A 17,839-nucleotide genomic window follows, 5' to 3' on the forward strand; every position below is an offset into this window, starting at 1 on the left:
ATGGGCTCGCTGTTCCGCGGCGAGCCGATGTGCCTGGCGCAGCTCTTCCTCCAGAGCGGCTCGGCCTACGAGTGCCTCAGCGAGGTGGGCGAGCGTGGCCTGGCCGAGTTCCGAGACGTGAGTAGCGGCGAGGGGGCCCGGGCGGCCGGCGGGGCTCTCTGGGAGGATGGGGGAGGTAAAAGGGCCCCGGGGTGTGTGTGGCGAGTGGGCGACGCGGGGCAGGCCGAGCCGGGCGGAGTCGTTGCCGTCGGGAAGGTGTAGGTTTCATTCCGATGGTGCGATGTAAAAGACTCCAAGACGTCCTCTCTTCCTTCTTTCCCCGACTCTGCCTGGCAGATGTATGGCTGATAGCTGTATCGCGTCGGCCTGAAGGCGAGATTGGGTGATAGAAAGTCAGTGTGGAGCCCCAGCCTCCGCGAGACTCTGGGGGGGCTGGTGGTGGTGGTTTGGGATCATAGAATCGCTTAGGTTGGAAAAGCCCTTTAAGATCATCCAGTCCAACCATTAACCTAACATTGCCAAGTCCACCACTAAACCAGTTAAGGGTAGAGTGGCAATTGGGATGGATGTATTCTTCCTCTCATAGAAGTAGTTTAAACTTGGGGTTTTTTTTTTTTGCAGTAGGATCATGTGAGAGAGCCCACTGCCCACCTGAAGCCACCCTGACTTTAGTCTGAGTGTTTGTGCACAGCTAATAGATATGTCCACCCCGCTGACAGATCGATAGAAACACCTTAGCTGTTCTGTAGGCTTATTTCTTCAACATCACACACTGCTGGCTTGTAAAACATGTCTGTTCTGGAGGAGCAATTCACCTTGGAGGAAACTACACGCCCGACTAACATAAAATTGGGTCGGGTAATAATTAACCTTGTTTCTGCATTGTCTCATCGTAATTATATGATCTTTACTTGCTGACTGAGACTTTGGAATTTCTTCCAAGTATTCTTCAGAAATGTAGGTTGCAAAATCTTTACAAGGAAGCCTGGGAGAACTTAAATTAACAGCTTGTTAGTAAATACGGCAGGTAGGAAGAGACAAATCTGTAACAATCGTTATATGGGTGTGATGTTTAACATGTTGATGCCATTCCAGGTATCTGACACACCATTTATTCCAGAAAGAATGTATTAGTGAGTCTGACTTAAAAGCTGAATAAGGTGTCAGAGACATTGCACATACATAATGTGAGGATGTACATAAAAAGATTCTTTTGAACCTCAACATTTCAAATAGATTCTGTGGAAATCCATCGCAAAAATGTGCTTGTAGAAAGGTTTGCTTGTTAATCTGAAGTCGTTAAGCAGTATTTTAAAACCCTAAAAATCGGATTAGGAATGTTTTCCTCCAGTAGATCTAGTTAGTTTGTTATTTGAGTAAAACTAGCAAAAGGCATTGATAATTCTGCTTTAATAAAACCAACCTTGCTATTTGAAGACTTTTTAATCCATTTAGGTTTTTATACCTTCTTAGCTGAAAAGCACTTTGTAGAAAGAGAGCACGTAGAATACGTGCAGAATTTCTGATGTGAAGTCACAGAAATAGCTGGTTTTTTAGGGGTGGTTGCTGTTTTAAATACCTAATAAGCATTTTGTTCTTCTCCTCAGCTTAACCCAAATGTAAGTGTATTTCAGAGAAAATTTGTGAATGAAGTAAAGAAGTGTGAAGAAATGGAAAGAATACTTGGTGAGCTTTACTTTCATGTCTGCCCTTTCTCATCTGTGGCATTATTAAAGTTTACATTGCTAAGAGTGGAACTACGGTGGAGGTTTCAGCTACAGGGTTTTCTTTAATACTCCCAGTCTTGTATGAGCTGCATGCTGTAGAATCTTATAAAATTTTCATATGTATGAAAAAATACATGTACATACACTCATATGTAGAGTCTTTATGCAGATTTTTGGAACTGGAGATGACTTGACTGCAGCACTGAATTGGGTCCGGACATACAAATATTTTCCTTAATTTGTGTTGATACGCTGCAGCAGTTTTGAGTGTATCACTGAGTCGTTTAGATTGGAAGGGACATCTTGAGATCGCCTAGTGAATCTCCAGCTCAAGCAGGGGCAGCTAGAGCCAGTTGTCCAGGACTGTGTCCAGTGGGATTTTGAATATGGAGACTCCACAACCTCTCTGGGCAACATGTTTCAGTGTTTTACCACTGACCTTGGTTTCTCGGTTTTGTGAACTGTAAAATTTACTTACGCTACAATATGTATGTCCTAAATATAGGTTGGGGGTTTTTTTTAAGCTCAGAGGAGAAGAGCTGCTGATGTGTTTCTGATAAATAGTTGAGGCAATTTCAGTATTGACTGCTTAAAACTCTGCTAGGAAAATGGAAGCTTTACTCTGGATATTTCCTTGCCTATAAGATAAACTCTGGCTTTCATTTTATGTAACTCAGTGCTGTTGAACTTCCAAGCACCCTCAAAAATACCTCAAGTTACTAATAATTGTATTCACGTGGTAGTTAATGAATAGAGAAGAGTATGCAGAGCATTACAACCCAGATGCAGATTTCCTCAGTGTATCCTGAGGAAAAGTTACTGTTGAAGGATTCTTTTTATTGGAATCTCTCATGAGAGGCGTGTGCTGGTCATGCCAAACCATCCCCGTTGCTGTTTCGGCAGTCTTCCTGCCCAGCATGAGTTGCATTTGTTGTCAATGTTGCTTAAGCCACCTTGCTTGAATGCTTTTTATTCCAAACATGGGTCAATGAGCAGGACATCAATTTTTGGCAGATGGCACGATTAGCAGAAAGCGATATTTTGCAGCAACAAAGAAATACTACAAAATGTTAAAAGCTTCTTAAAAAGTATTTGTGGTTGGAAAATTTCAGTCAGAGGGCTCTGAAAGTGGTTCACTTCTGCAAACTTCAAGACAGAAATGTTCTGTGTATTTTATTCCTACCACTCCCTAAGTCCCTGGTTTTTTTTCACCCTGGAGGGACCAGTCTTCACCCTTTCCTTGCATTCTTTTTGAAGACTCTAATGTGTGTGTTGTTGCTAAAATAAATGAATAAAATAGCCAGGGCCTGATGCTGCAGTGTGATCAGCACCATCAATAACAGCTGAAGGTCAACCATGCAGCATTCTAGGAAGTATAAGGCAATGCGTTTGCTTTCTGATTCTGTTTTTCTTCTCACTCCAGGGTATTTAGTACAAGAAATTAAAAAAGCAGATATTCCACTTCCTGAAGGAGATGTTGCTCCTCCTGCCCCCTTGCTGAAACATGTTTTAGAAATCCAGGTAACTTTTCCACACCACATATGCCAAAAGTGTAGCTCTGGATCTTGGAACTTTATTTCAAACTCAATTACTTGCTATCTGATTACTCACGACGTAAGTTGTAGGGGTGCGGCAGGGGGAGTAGAAGCCTTTGCTTTTGTTTTTGTCCATCTCTTCCCCCCCCCCCCTTCTTTCTGCCAGTGAGTATTTGATATTAACACAAAATTTCTGTTGAAAGGGTCAAAGCTAACTTATGGCATTTGCAGTCATCTGTTTTATTTTGATGGATTGGCATATTACACTGTTCCAGGAAAATTGTCTGTAGTTGCAGTCCTTCAGCATCATTTATTGCTTTGGGACTTAACCTAAGGCTCTTTTTGTGCATCCAAAATTTCCAGGGTGTGTGGGAGTTTTATATGCCCAAGGCTCTGCAGGTTCCAGTGCTGGTTGCGTAGCAAAACATGGTGCTGTTTTCTCTGAATGCTTTTTGTGGTATTATGTTAGAAGTAGAAGCTTGTAAAATGCAGATATAATTTTGAATTACATTCTGTTTTGCTGTAATTCTATTAATAGAATAGATGAGTGTCTTGCACCCTGTACTATCTGAAGTTCTAATTCCAAGTCTGCATTACTTAGCTCCGACACAAATTAGGGTCAGAACAGCAGACTTAACAGATGCCAGTGGAGGATCAAGTGTACTCAGTACAAAGCAGTCTTTGGCAGACTGAGGAATAAAACCTATGGAGCTTAAATTAATTAAGAAATTGGGAAACTCCCATCATTGCAGTAAATTAACATGTGCTTGAAATTTGTGCTTGATTTCCACAACAGTATAACTGAGATTCTATGTAATTTTTTTCTCCATGTCTTAGGAACAGTTGCAGAAGCTGGAGACAGAATTGAGGGAAGTAACTAAAAACAAAGAAAAGCTGAGGAGAAACCTGCTTGAACTGACAGAATACACATGCATGTTAGAGGTCACGCAAAGATTTGTCAGGAGAACAGCTGAGGTACTGCTTATGTTGTTTGGCGAGGATTGTGTGTCATGTGGCATTTTTGTTGCATACTGCTAGTAGTTGTAGTTAAGTGCGTGACTTGCTGTTGGGCTTTACAGCACTGTACATTGTTCCTTATTATTTATGCTCAGTACCTAGAGAACATGGCTGGCAACCTCTTGTGCTAGGCTGTGTTCATATACATAGCAAAATGCAGCCCTGAACTTAGAGGAGCTTTGTGATTTCTCTCTTGAATTGTTTGAATGTTACTGCTGAAGCCAACTGAAAATGAAGGTGTATTTCTGTTATTTTGATGCATAAATTGTGCCAAGAAGTTTACCATGTAACCGTTGCAACACTGACTATAATTGCGAAGAGCAGCGCACTTGAGATCCCAAGGTCTTTCTGTTGTCTGAATTGAACACAGGAAAGGGTTCTATATTTTTACTGAAATAAATTACTTACTTAGTTTTTCTTCTTTAGAGTAATAAATGAATGATTTTTTTTTTTTCTGAAAGCTATGAATGATCTTTCTTTTATTTGCTAGTATGAATCCCATTTATATGCAAATTATGAAGAATTTCCATCTGTGGAAAATGAGCCATTAGTGGATTACAACTGTATGCACAGACTGGGTGCCAAGCTGGGGTAGGTATGGTTCAGTCCATATACAGCAGGTTGTCAGTGTGTGCTGTTTCAAAACTGCTTGATGAGCTGCTCTAAATAATGGGCTCTTTTCTTAAAAGATGGAATGTAGTGTGACTCTAGTGATTTCAGATGAGCTAAACAGTTTTAGACAGGGTAGAAGCCTGGCCCAAATGTACCTTTGTAACAAAATTGGATTCTCTGAAGAGATAAGTAGGACAGGACCAAAAAAAATGTCACAAACCTTCCATCAAACCAAGTATGTGTGTTAAGGAAAATCTCTAAATCAGTACTTTTTTGTACTCTGTTTTTCTAGGATAAACACACAGTGTTTTAATCACTTGGCAGTGTCAGTTGTAAATGTAACATTATTAATGGTATTGCCTACTTGCCTTTAAAATGATGTATGGATACTGCTCTCCACAACACCATTATGAGAGGGTATCTTACAAGAAAAAAATTAAGAACCTCACTATCACAGAAAGAAACAATGTCAGATATAATTCTAGATGTGTGTTCAGGCCTACAGATCATTTTCCAAATAGAAATTGAGTCTGTTTTATATACCAGTTACGTCCTGTTTAGAGTGACGCTTCCTTCTCTAGAGATGGCAGATGTTAAATTATTGCGACTATGTGATCCTGAGTGATGACGTACTCTGAGTTTTTAATTTCTGTTGTGAATTTTAGCTTATTTTTCAAATTTTTCTTTCTCCATAGATTCATATCTGGGTTAGTTCACATAGCAAAAGTGGAAGCATTTGAAAAAATGCTGTGGAGAGTCTGTAAAGGATATACTATTCTCACCTATGCGGAGTTGGATGAATGTCTGGAAGATCCAGATACAGTGAGTAAACATTGTAACTATCAGTTTATTTTCTCTGTACTTTTCGTAAGAGTTGGAGGAATTGCTGCTGAGGTCTGCCTGCAATGAATGTAAATGATTTCCCAGTGCCCTTGGAGGGAAAACTATTTTAAAGTCTTAGAACTTGTCTAAGACTTTAAAATTAGAGGTCTTGATGCCACCATAACTAGAGGAGTGGCAATTAATTTATCATGGTTCAGCTTGATGAGTGCAGAACTTTATTGTCGAATACTATGAGGCATAAACGGCTGCTTGGATATTTATTAATGAGGTCTGTACAGTGCATTACCTTGTAATAGTAATTTCATTTGTTCATTCAGTAGTTAAGGGAAGAAAAAAAGTCTGGAGTACAGTTGGTCTTCTATGAAGTTTTTTCTCTGAATTTACAGAATTAATATTTTGTAAATCAGCAATTGTGGCTGCCTAATCTGTCACTTTTAAATTTTGATTCAATTCTAATTTGTAACATTTTAATTTTTTAAGACTTTTTTGTAACTAATAATCCTGAAATGGTAAAATATAATCTCTCTTTTATTTTCCCTGAAAACTTTTTCTGTTTTTCTCTAATACACCAAAAAAAGAGAGAGAGATTGGCACACTTGAATTTTATTTTTTTTGATTGCTAAAATGGTGGAAGGTTGATGCTTTTTCTAATTATTCAAATTTATTATTTTGCTCTATAATTTTATCACAGTGGGGTTGTTGGTTAAAATCAAACTTAATCAACTTAACTTTTTTGTTTTTTTTTAGGGTGAAACCACAAAATGGTTTGTTTTTTTAGTGTCCTATTGGGGTGAACAAATTGGCCAGAAAGTTAAGAAGATTTGTGATTGGTAAGAAGTAAAATTAATATATATACTTTCTTTATGCCTGGGTTATTTTCTCATTAGTTTTCCCCCTGCTCCCCTTCCTTTTAAATGTCGATTTTTAGGCAAGGTTTTTGAAGTTAAATTTGTTCTCTCCCCCCGCCCCCCGCCTTGCATCTAGCTTTATAATTATGCACTATACAAATAAACGTATGAGTCATTTTTATCTGCAGTTCTTATTAAGTACAGGCAAAATACTGATTCTCTCAGTTGAATCTGTTCCATGGTTATTAAATGGTGTGTTGCAGATTTGACTTGGGCATGGGGTTGAGTGATTTGGTTTGTTTTAGCTTGGTTATTTAACACAAACGTCTGTTTTTCTGTAGCTATCACTGTCATGTGTATCCCTATCCAAATACCACGGAGGAGCGCAAGGCAGTTGTTGAAGGACTAAATGTTCGTATTCAGGATCTTCATACTGTGAGTAAATAACAGTATTCCCTTTGCTGTAGTTATTACACCATAGGAAATCATTTGACAAATCACAGCATTAAATACGTGAATAAGTTTCTAAAATACATACAGCTTTGGATCTGAACGTGGCTGTATGTCATGTCCCTGGCCTCGTGTTGCATGTATCTATTAAACTTCAGGGCACTTGGCATTGCCTTCTGTTTTAAGCAGTGGTTAGCGTGGCCTCCTACAAATGTCATCCAGCATTGCACAAATACTGGGTGCTCTTACTGTGGTTAACATAGCCACTGTTACATTTTCAGTGAAATCTTTTTTGTTTTTTTCTTGGACAAAGGTGCTGCATAAAACTGAGGATTACTTACGCCAGGTCTTGTGTAAAGCATCTGAATCCATCTATACATGGGTTATCCAAGTGAAGAAGATGAAAGCCATTTATCATGTACTCAACCTGTGCAGTTTTGATGTCACAAATAAATGTTTAATCGCTGAGGTTTGGTGTCCGGTGGCTGATCTGCAGAATTTGCGCCATGCATTGGAGGAAGGTTCAGTAAGTCAGCTGAATGCTCACTGATGTTAAAACTTTTGAACTAACTATACAGATAAGGAAAGAAAATAATTTAAAATAGGCTAAAAGTAGGCACAGGCAGGTCTGGGTCTCTATGAACTCATGTAAAACAATTTCTTTATTAGCAGAGCCTTTATTTAATGCTGGGTTGTGGTTTTTTTGTTCTTTTTTTTTTTTTCTTGAATAAGAACTTCTGTGTTGGACTTAAGTCTGACTGGGCTCACAATGCTATGCTATTTGCAGTCAAGTCAAAGGTGCTAATTCCCTTGTGTTAGTTGTGTTGAGTGCAGCTCCATCTCTTTGTTTTACAAGAGAGATTTTTTTAGTAACAAATCTTTGTTTTATAATATTGACTGATGATTCTCATTTAGTATTTCATATAAAGTAAGGATTAGAACACTGGACATAATTAGTGTTTTTAGAGGAACAGATTAATGTAATTTTTTAAGAAGGCACGAAGGGATAAATGTTAAACTTGGGGCTTAATTTAGGGATGTTTCAGGATCAGTGAAACTGCTGATAGAGAAAATGTTTTCACTTTGATTAGATGGAGTATCAGCTGAGCTTTTACATAAATGTATCTTCTCTCTGCCTGCAATTAGAGGAAGAGTGGAGCTACAATTTCTTCATTCATGAATACCATCCCAACAACACAGCCTCCTCCAACTTTGATACGTACCAATAAATTCACCTCAGGGTTCCAAAACATCGTTGATGCTTATGGAGTTGGAAACTATGGGGAAGTTAATCCAGGTTGGTCCTTCTGAAATCCGAACTGCGAGCTGTGCTGTCATTACTGCTTGCCTTGTTATGTCTTTACCTTGCTGAATTGGACACTAGTAAAGGCAAAATGGTGACAACTGCACTGCTTATTAGTAGCTATTTTAAAATTTCAGTAGCTCGTCGAAAGTACAAATGGTGCTCCAAGCAGTAAGATGGGATTTGATTTTGCTGGGTTATTTTAGCATTGAAGATACTCATAATAGCTGTATAATGTTTCTTTATATGCTTTACCTTGGATAAGATATTTAGGGGAAAAAAGACAACTTTAGTAATGGCTATTGATCTTACTGCAGCGTGGAGCTTATCACTTGAAAAAATCCAGCTTGTTGTATAGTCCAGTTAGTTTCATGTCCTTATGTATTTTTTGCAGCTATGTTGACTATGTCATGCTGTACAGGAGAATGTACATTATAGTACAGAGCCAAAATAGCCACAGAGGAAGAACTGTTTGTTTGGGTTTTATTTCCTGGGCTCATATTATTATCCTCAAAATTGTCAGCTAATGCTCAACTGCAGAGTTGTCATTACTAAGGGATATAGATAAGCAAGCTTTAAACTGAGTTAAATTTATAGTGTGTGGGAAAGGTCTGTTAGCAGGGGGTGAAATGTCTTTCAAACTTAAAGCTGAAAATTGTTTGAGAGGTTAATTGTGCTTATGCACACACGTCATCTGTTGTGCTGCGTGCCTGAAATCTGTTATGTTGTCATTTCAGCTCTCTATACCATCATCACTTTTCCCTTCTTGTTTGCGGTTATGTTTGGTGACTTTGGGCATGGTCTGCTAATGTTCATATTTGCGCTCCTGACGATACTGTATGAAAACCACCCTAGATTACGAAGATCACAAGATGAGGTAAAAGGAATTACAATAATTTACTCCCCATCCAGCGAGATAACTTCAGTTGAATAGTTACTGTGTTTCTGAAAAGTACTACTTATTGCACATGTATTAGACTGGGTTTTTTTCCTTTGTTTCAGGATTTTCTGTGTTTAAAGTTGCTATATTCCTCAAGATTAATGTGATATCTTAACAAACTTCACTTTTTTTGAAAGGGTACAAATAATTAGGTTGGAATAAAAGACTGACAAAAATTATTTGATGCTGTTGGGCTTGTCTTTCCTTCTGCTAGGGCTACTTAGTGATCTGTGTGTTTTACAGAATGTGGTTACAGTGACTAACGTGAGAAGAAAATGATTTTTCAAATTCCATCATCTTTTATTGTTTCTGAAAAGGAGTTGTAGTTTGAAATTCATTAAACTTAATTTTCACTAATTTTTTAATGATGTGTGGTTGGAATACAGGAACACATGCATCTCATTAGAATTATGTTTAATTAAGAATGGCTGCAAATGACTAACTTCTTGAAAACTAGTCCTGGGAAGGAAGTGTGGTTTAAAAAGACTGTTTGTTAGTGTAACGATGTCAATGAGAAAAGTCTCTGTTTGTGTCATGGGAGCTGCAATAGGGATTTCAAATCTGCATTCAATTTAAACCACAATTGTCTTTCAGAATATACTTCTTGCTGATAGCTCTATTTCCTAATGCATATAAACCTTTGCATATAAAACGCTTGACATAAAGCTGTGAATGTGGGGAGATGAACTGCACCCATTTGGTGACTGCCATTTGTAAATAGCATATTCACATGCTTAAAGCAAAATTATCTGACCTCATTTAAGTATATGTGGGTAACCTCATAAATAGTGCAAACGCATTACAGTAAGAGTTAGCAGATTACAGCCTGATACCCAAGACCTCAGTCTGTTTATTAGCTATTGCTCTGAGCCCCAAGGGAATCTACACAGTGACTGCCTCTCCTGTTGTCTGCAGACTCTGTGGAGTCTCTTTAGCCTGGGAGTTTGGTAAACCCATGTTACGTCTTGGTTGGCCATGGGTTTCTTCATATTGTTAATGACTATTCACAAGAATTTTTAGGTTTTGGAAGTCTTGGTATGGCCAAAAATGTGTTTTTCTTAGAAATGCGTAGATAATGATTGTTTGCAGAGCAGATGATGTTCTCTCTTTTTTTTTTTTTTTTTTTTTTTTTAATACTTACAGATAATGAAAATGTTATTTGAAGGCCGATACGTTATTTTATTAATGGGTCTGTTTTCTGTATACACTGGACTGATCTATAATGACTGTTTTTCAAAGTCATTAAATATCTTTGGTTCTGGATGGAATGTTTCAGCAATGTTTGAACAGAAGGCTTGGCGGTGAGTAGCATGCCTCTGTTTGCTACACCATTAAAACAAAAGTCTACTTCCTGCAACAATTTAACCCTTTTGCTCACCCATTTTAACCATCCTTTTATTGAGAGTAGTAAGTAAATGTAGTGAAATCTAGCAAAATCTAGTTGTTAAGGTGGTCGGTGCTAGTGTGCTAAGGGCTAAGTGATACATCTGTGCTTAAAATAAAAAAGGCGGTAATAGTTATTTGAAAACAAAAAAGTCGAATTGCTTATTATCTTAAACTGGGAGATCCACAGAGAACACAATGTCTTGTAAAACCAGTATTAGAATTTGATTATATTTAATTCAGTCAATCTGTCACGTTAATCTCATATTTATCAGTGCTGCTTTACCAGATTTATATGTCCTCAGTCACCTGGAACATTTTCTAGAACATTATCATTTGGTATTAATGACAACCAGGCTTTTCCTGGAACAAATTCTGTGGCAATATCCTAATGCTAAATCCTACCTAATAACTTTTAGTGATTAAAAACTGAGCTGGCGTAGTGTCTTTTTATTGGTAGGAAGAACTTGCACCTAATTTTCGGAGGTGATATTTCTAGGATTTATTCAGTATCTAAACCTTCTCAACTGTGTTTTGCATCTTTTTTTGTGGTCTCACAAAGGTGTTCTTATGGATGGCTGGAGACTTCAGTAGTATTGTAAAAATCCTAACAGAAGGCACTAGAGCTTTGTCTTATCGTGTATTCTTTTTATTCATAAAAAGTGCTCTGCCTCCTGTGTTATGGATTTGTCTTTATGCTAATAGTTTTAATTTGTCTCCAATTACTATATTTTCCAGGACAGGTTTCTGAATATATGTATCAGATTTTGAGAGGAATAGAAAACACAGGGCTAGTTTTGGAGAAATTTGCCCCAGGTCATGCTTCTGGAATGAATAGCCAAGGAGCATTAGCATCTACTGTAAAGAAATTAACAATTAATGAAATAAGTTAATTACCTAGCAATCATTAGTCTTTGCACAGCTTTTTTTGATAGTAAAAAAAAAAAAAAGTAGGCTATGAATTGTCAAACCTACTTTTTCTCAAAGTGGGATAACCTCATCGTTTTGAGGTGTCATGGCCCTTTGGTATTTAAATGTTCACAGCTTCTTTTCATTTTGCCTCAAAAACAGGAAGTGGCTTAAAATAGTAGAGTCAAAACCACTGACTGGTTAAAATGTGAACAGGTTGTGAGTGCTGTGTTAATTACAAAATATATGAAGTTAGAGTGGAAACTCATCCAAATGCAAAAGGGAAAAAAGATATAAACTATTCTTTGGGTGTTTGTTAGTGACTTTTATGTAAAAGCAAATTGTGAGCTTTTTATATGAAACTTTCCAGTCTCGGGGAATGAGGAATAAAATCCAGAAACTTTCTTTTCAAAGACAGTTAGTGCGAATTGAGCCCAGGTTGTGAATTTCTAGAACTTTTTAAAAATTTTTTTTTATTGTTTTTATTAGCCAGGCCTTTTGTGCTTAGAAATCCTTTTATTCTTCTTTTAAAGACTGACAGTGGGTGAGCTAGTCATATAAAGGAAAGCAGGAGTAGCATCCTGCAAAACTGAAAGTATATGTGGCCACTATGTTTAAACAATGTCAGATCTGATTGTGTTTTTCTTTCTCTGCAGTCTTGAGGATCTGAAGTCTAATCAATTTTTAACACTGGATCCAAATGTTACTGGTGTATACAATGGAGCTTATCCCTTTGGAATTGATCCGGTTAGTTTTATGCTTTTAAATTATCCATTTGTGATGATCAGTCATTTGTAAATTAGATTTTGGTATGTGTATTAGGAAGATAAACATACTATGGAGAAAATACATTTCTGCTTGCATTCTCTAATTCAAAAAGAGCTTTTTCTTTAATGAGTCAAAGACTTAGCTATTTTCATGGAACTCAAATTTCAGTTATGATCCCTGTTTGAGGTAGAATTCTGGTCTCCAATAGGGAAAGGATACTGTTTTGTTTCTTCTATTACGCTGTTCTTTAATGATGATTTTATCTTCTCTTCTTCAGATCTGGAATTTGGCAAGCAACCGTCTCAGTTTTTTAAACTCTTTCAAAATGAAAATGTCTGTGATTTTTGGGGTAACTCACATGACGTTTGGAGTTGTATTGGGGGTATTTAACCACTTGTAAGTACAAGAAGTTAAGATAATATTAACATTATAGTTTTTGTCAAGTCTTGAATTATAACAGTCTGGTAAGGGAAACTGGAACAATTTTTTTAAAAACAGAATAATAGTAGTTGTGAAAACGGTTCTTAAAAAAAGACAGTAACAGAGAGGTCTTCCATCACGTATGTAAGATGATGGATCAGTATTATGCCAAAAAATCTGAAGACATTGTTTAATACAAGATTTTATTTCACTTGTTGCTAAATAGAAATACATGCCTCTTATGGTGTTGATTTCCACTGAAATACCTGATTAAAATTTCACTAAATATGAAGAAATCAGTTGGATTCTAATTTCAGTCATGCTGGGTACTGTTCTGTTTTATTGAAAACATGTTTGGGGCATGTATTTATCTTGATCTTTCTTTGTAAAACTTATTTTTCATTTTTCCCCCCATTTTTATCTTTTAGGCATTTCAAGAAGAAGTATAATATTTATTTGGTTTTTCTTCCTGAACTTTTATTCATGATGTGCATCTTTGGCTACCTTGTGTTTATGATCTTCTTTAAATGGTTAGCGTACTCTGCAGAGGACTCTACATCTGCTCCTAGTATTCTGATTCAATTTATTAACATGTTCCTGTTTCCTGGTGGTGAAACAGAGGTCTTCTACACCGGACAGGTCAGTAGTGTTCTTACAAGCTTCTGAAGATCCTCTTGTTCCCTATGCAGATAACACTTTACGAGGCATGAAAGGCTGATGGCTGGGTGTTCCCCTAGGAACAGGAATGTATCAGACTAAGGGGAAATTGAATAAACATTATGATTAAATAACATATTTACACTTTAATGGGTTGTAGGATTTTATGTAGTGACTTGTGAAAATACCTGTTTCTAGAACAAAAACTCCCTGGTTAAAATTAAGGCTAGAGAAAGGCTTGTAAGGCTAGAGTCTCATGCCTGTAATTTTGATGCTTTTCTGTGTGCTGTCAGTAATCTTACTAAACTGAGTATCAGTAATGCCTTAATCTAGAACCCAGTCCTGAAGATGCTGGATGTCTGTAACCCAATTTAAGGGCCTGATTAAGTACAATACTTACATGCATGTTCAATTTGGAGTACATGCCCACTGAAATCGGTAGTACTTTCCTTATGCTTAAACAGGCCTTTAAAGGAAAATGGGAAGGCTTTGCCTGCTTTTGATTTTGTGATCTAATCTCATTTTCTTTCTTTCTTCCCTAAACAGGTTGCTCTACAGAGGTTTTTACTTAGTATTGCTTTTCTTTCTGTTCCTGTAATGCTTTTTGGTAAACCACTTTATTTATATTGGTTGCACAGTGGAGGCCGAGGCATTAGAATGTACAGGGTAAGTATTGAGAGACACTTAACACGTTTCTTCAGTATAGAAGAATTCAGCTGCTGTTGTATCGCATATAGAATACAGTCCTTACTAGATATTTCTACTCAACTTGGAAAGTTTTTGACTGTAATGCATAATAGTGCTTTGTTCCTTCAGCTCTCTTTTTGCCTTTGCCTGCGACTACTTTAAATTTAAAAAATGACACTGGCAGTCCCCTTAAAGACAGGGTATGTTTCCATTTTGCAGAGTGGCTACAAGCTAATTCGAAAAGAAAGTGAAGAAGAACTTTCTCTGCTGAGATCTCATGATGTAGAAGAAGGAAGCAGTCATTCAGACAGTGGGCACAGAGAGGGGGATGGAGAGGAGGTAATGTTTTCACTTAATCTCTAGTTTGTATGTCCTTAAAAGCAAATTAGAAGTGGAAGATCAAGAAGACAGCCTGTACACTGAGTCCCTGGAAGTTTTCAAGAAAGCCAGCTGAACCTTTACAAAGACCTTGACGCCTGAATGCAATTTACTTATTTTTGCTTGTTACTATTTTGTCATTATTTCTTGGTATATTCAGATTGTTACAGTAAACCACAATCTGTCTGTAGTGGAGAACAGGAAGAGTGCTTTATTTGCATCTATGGACTTTGTGTCTAAACTCTAGTTTTTCTTAAATTGAAGAGTGGGATGAAAATCCTGGCTTTTCTATGGCTTTATGGATTCTTAAAATTAAAGCAAGAGGGTGACTGCCCAGCTTCCTGTTAATTAATCTTGGCTTTTCATCCAGACAAAAGTGGGTTTATGTCTGCAAATTACATCTTGTGATGAGGATTATTGCTAATGGGGGTTGGGAGACATGAGCTGCATTCCTAGTCCCCAGCTACTGCTGCTGTTTAGTTTGGCCAAATTTTTAAAGGTCTTGACTGATTCCACTGAATTGAAAGACAAAAAAGTGTTTCAGTTTCCTAGTGTGCAGACTATGTATAGTACTTGCTTCACTGGGGTAGTAGACTCTTGCTTCTTATGTATAGAAAATATAAGAAATGTTTGCTTAAATAAAACCCGTCCTAGTTCCATGCAAAGTAAGTGTTGAAACTTGCAGTAATATTAGAACTCTTTGTTATCAACAAGTTGTATACTTAGAGTTTACGGTATTAATGTAGTTATTTTTCTGTCACTAGCATTACTAATAATTAATCCTGGTTTTAAAGATGCAAAAATTGGCATTGTAAACTTATGACATCAATAGAATGGGAATCAGAACCATGACTGGTTTTACTACTGAGAGTTTTCAAGTCTTAGATCATATTCCTTGTGGAAAACATAAATTGCATTCATTTTTAGCTATCAACAAAGTAATTGGGGAAACTAACTGGAAAACTATAGCATCTGATTTTTTTAATGTCTCTGTAATAAGGATCTTAAACATGGCAGATCTTTTTTTTACTTGATATGAAATCAATTTATTACTCTCTAATGGAATTATTCTTCCATGTATATTAAGCTTTGCAGATGAATGTTTTTGTTCTCTCATGGTATACTATGTTGTTTAAATGGATACAAATGTATTTTTATATTTTAGTTTAATTTTGCAGATGTTTTTATGAATCAAGCAATTCATACCATTGAATACTGTCTAGGATGTATTTCTAATACAGCCTCGTATCTGAGACTCTGGGCATTAAGTCTTGCTCATGCACGTAAGTTGCATGGTTGGTTGATTGGGGTTTTTTTTTTCATCTGTCTTGATTTTTAATGCTGGTTAGAGTGGGGCTGGCCTGTTGAAGTGATATTACTATGAAATCATCTTTTTCTTAATTTAAAAAAAATTACCTGTTTAAATTACTCATGATCTATGGAAAGCTCCTAAACTGAAATTGTGACTTATTGTTTGGAATCTAGTAATTTTCCTCATTTATTGCTCTGTGTTGTAAAGAGGCCAATTATCTGAGCATGGTGTTACCTCACATAGTAGTGTATTGGTAGTCACAGTACCATTTCTGATTTTCCAGTGATTGGCCAGTTTGGAAGGTATTTAGGCACTTGCCACAGTCTTAGTGTCATGGTGTAAAATGTTGACGTCAGTAGATCTTGTTTTAAAACTGAGATGTACCTTGAAGTATTTTGGGGGAGGGAGAGGGGGACAGCTAACTGGGGGGGATGGTGGGGTGGTGCTTATAGTTCCCATGTTTAGCAGATCCTATAATGTTTAAACTAGAATACAGGTCAGTTAGAGTAGCTCACTGGGTGAATGTATGCAGTATCAACATTAATTATGAAAACTTTTTTTTAATAGAGCTGTCAGAAGTTCTGTGGCAAATGGTGATGAGAGTGGGTCTTCGTGTCGATACAACGTATGGTGTCTTACTGCTAGTCCCTGTTCTAGCCTTTTTTGCTGTGCTAACGGTTTTTATTCTTTTGGTCATGGAGGGGCTGTCTGCTTTTCTACATGCTATACGACTTCACTGGTAAGTTTTAACTCTTCATTTTTTCTTTGTACCACTTCAGCATATACCAGCTTGTTTAAGAGGAATTTTTGAGTCAAAATATTAGGTGCCTTACTAAAAAGAAATGTGTAAAAATCAACAGCCTAATGCTACCGTGATAGAATTATCTGATCACGTTAAATAAATGGCTTGTTAGTTGAATGTGATTGTTCCTCTGGAATACTTGCAGTAAATTCAAGTATTATATTGGCTTATGATGCATATTAACCTCTACCACATTCAGAGTTGACAAGCTATGAGTACATTTGATTTATAGTATTGCAGCTTTTCATACTGTAGGATATTAGTAATGTGGATAGGTATTTTTAATTTCAGTCTGGTTATATCGCTGAATGGCTTCAGTCTATTTATTTGGTTCAACAGAACATTTGTATTAGTGAGCAAAACTTTTGCTAAAGTGGGGCTGCCAACCCTTAAGTATTTTAATCCTTTCTTAGTCTTAATATCACGAGCTCTGCACATTGGAGTGGATTCAGAGAATATTTAGTTTGAAACCTGACAAAATTTACAGTGTAAGAAAAGGCAGACCTATAAACAGGTGAGGCAGAGCTATATGCATTACAGAGTATTGTCCTCATGATGTATATTTGCAAAACAATGAACTGCAACTAACTTTGAAAACAAGTTAGAAATGAACCATTACAGCACAATGTCAGTGTGTTTATGTCTCTTGAGAGACATGAAATTTGCCTGGGACTGTGACAGGAAGGTTAAATAGCTGCACAGAAAGCATAAGTGACAGGATTAGGATTGGTTTCGTTCAGCCTTTTGTGTTGCATGTTTCTATCCCTTGACAGCCGGTCATTTTAGATTAATCTACGGATTCTGGGTTCTTTTTGTCTCGTTTCAGGGTGGAATTTCAGAACAAATTCTACTCTGGTGGAGGATACAAGTTTACGCCTTTCTCTTTTAAGCACATTTCTTTACATTTTAATAAAGATGATATGCCATAGTTTGGTTGCTGTCAGCAGAAATGTTTGGAATTGTCTGCAAATAATCATGTGATTGGATCTCACCTGTGAATGGTTTCCTGTAGGACAAAGTGTTTTTCACTGATTGCCTTATAATGCAGCCAAATAATTTTGTAATATATACCTCCCATAGAAATACATAGCGGATCTGGAGCATTTTGTAAAATATATAGATAGAAAATGTACATTTTTCTTGATAAGCAAATGTTGTAAATTAATTTTATTCTTAAAAAAAAAAGTTGTTACTGCTTGTCCTAAAACCAGTGTAGGCATTTCTTTTTTTTGTTCAGGCTGCTTATTT

The 17,839-nt window shown here is 36.9% G+C and overlaps 1 protein-coding gene across 4 annotated transcripts; it reads left to right on the top strand.

Annotated features, from left to right (window-relative positions):
- ATP6V0A2 (ATPase H+ transporting V0 subunit a2) lies at positions 1–17,730 on the top strand. Of its 4 annotated transcripts, none has more exons than XM_075718407.1 (20): positions 1–117; positions 1,608–1,686; positions 3,151–3,248; positions 4,100–4,237; positions 4,770–4,870; positions 5,587–5,713; positions 6,482–6,564; positions 6,924–7,017; positions 7,346–7,558; positions 8,179–8,329; positions 9,073–9,212; positions 10,419–10,576; positions 12,224–12,314; positions 12,613–12,731; positions 13,184–13,394; positions 13,959–14,078; positions 14,319–14,438; positions 15,643–15,760; positions 16,357–16,528; positions 17,418–17,730. In XM_075718407.1, exons 1-20 carry the CDS (start codon positions 1–3, stop codon positions 17,518–17,520), a joined length of 2,553 nt encoding a protein of 850 aa, XP_075574522.1. In that variant the 3' UTR covers positions 17,521–17,730. The 4 variants fall into 4 exon arrangements, with proteins under 4 accessions (XP_075574522.1, XP_075574523.1, XP_075574524.1 ...); XM_075718408.1 differs by having other exon boundaries at positions 9,073–9,207; positions 10,417–10,576; XM_075718409.1 differs by having other exon boundaries at positions 6,924–6,993.
- The last annotated feature ends 109 nt before the right edge of the window (positions 17,731–17,839 follow it).

The sequence above is a fragment of the Pelecanus crispus genome, chromosome 11, assembly GCF_030463565.1.
Source record: "Pelecanus crispus isolate bPelCri1 chromosome 11, bPelCri1.pri, whole genome shotgun sequence".
Lineage (NCBI taxonomy): Eukaryota > Metazoa > Chordata > Aves > Pelecaniformes > Pelecanidae > Pelecanus > Pelecanus crispus.

Coding starts and splice junctions, on each gene's coding strand:
- ATP6V0A2 (XM_075718407.1), top strand. CDS start 1: ATGGGCTCGCTGTTCCGCGGCGAGCCGATGTGCCTGGCGCAGCTCTTC. Junction 8,330..9,072: donor CTATGGGGAAGTTAATCCAG/GTTGGTCCTTCT, acceptor TTGTCATTTCAG/CTCTCTATACCATCATCACT. Junction 9,213..10,418: donor TACGAAGATCACAAGATGAG/GTAAAAGGAATT, acceptor TAATACTTACAG/ATAATGAAAATGTTATTTGA.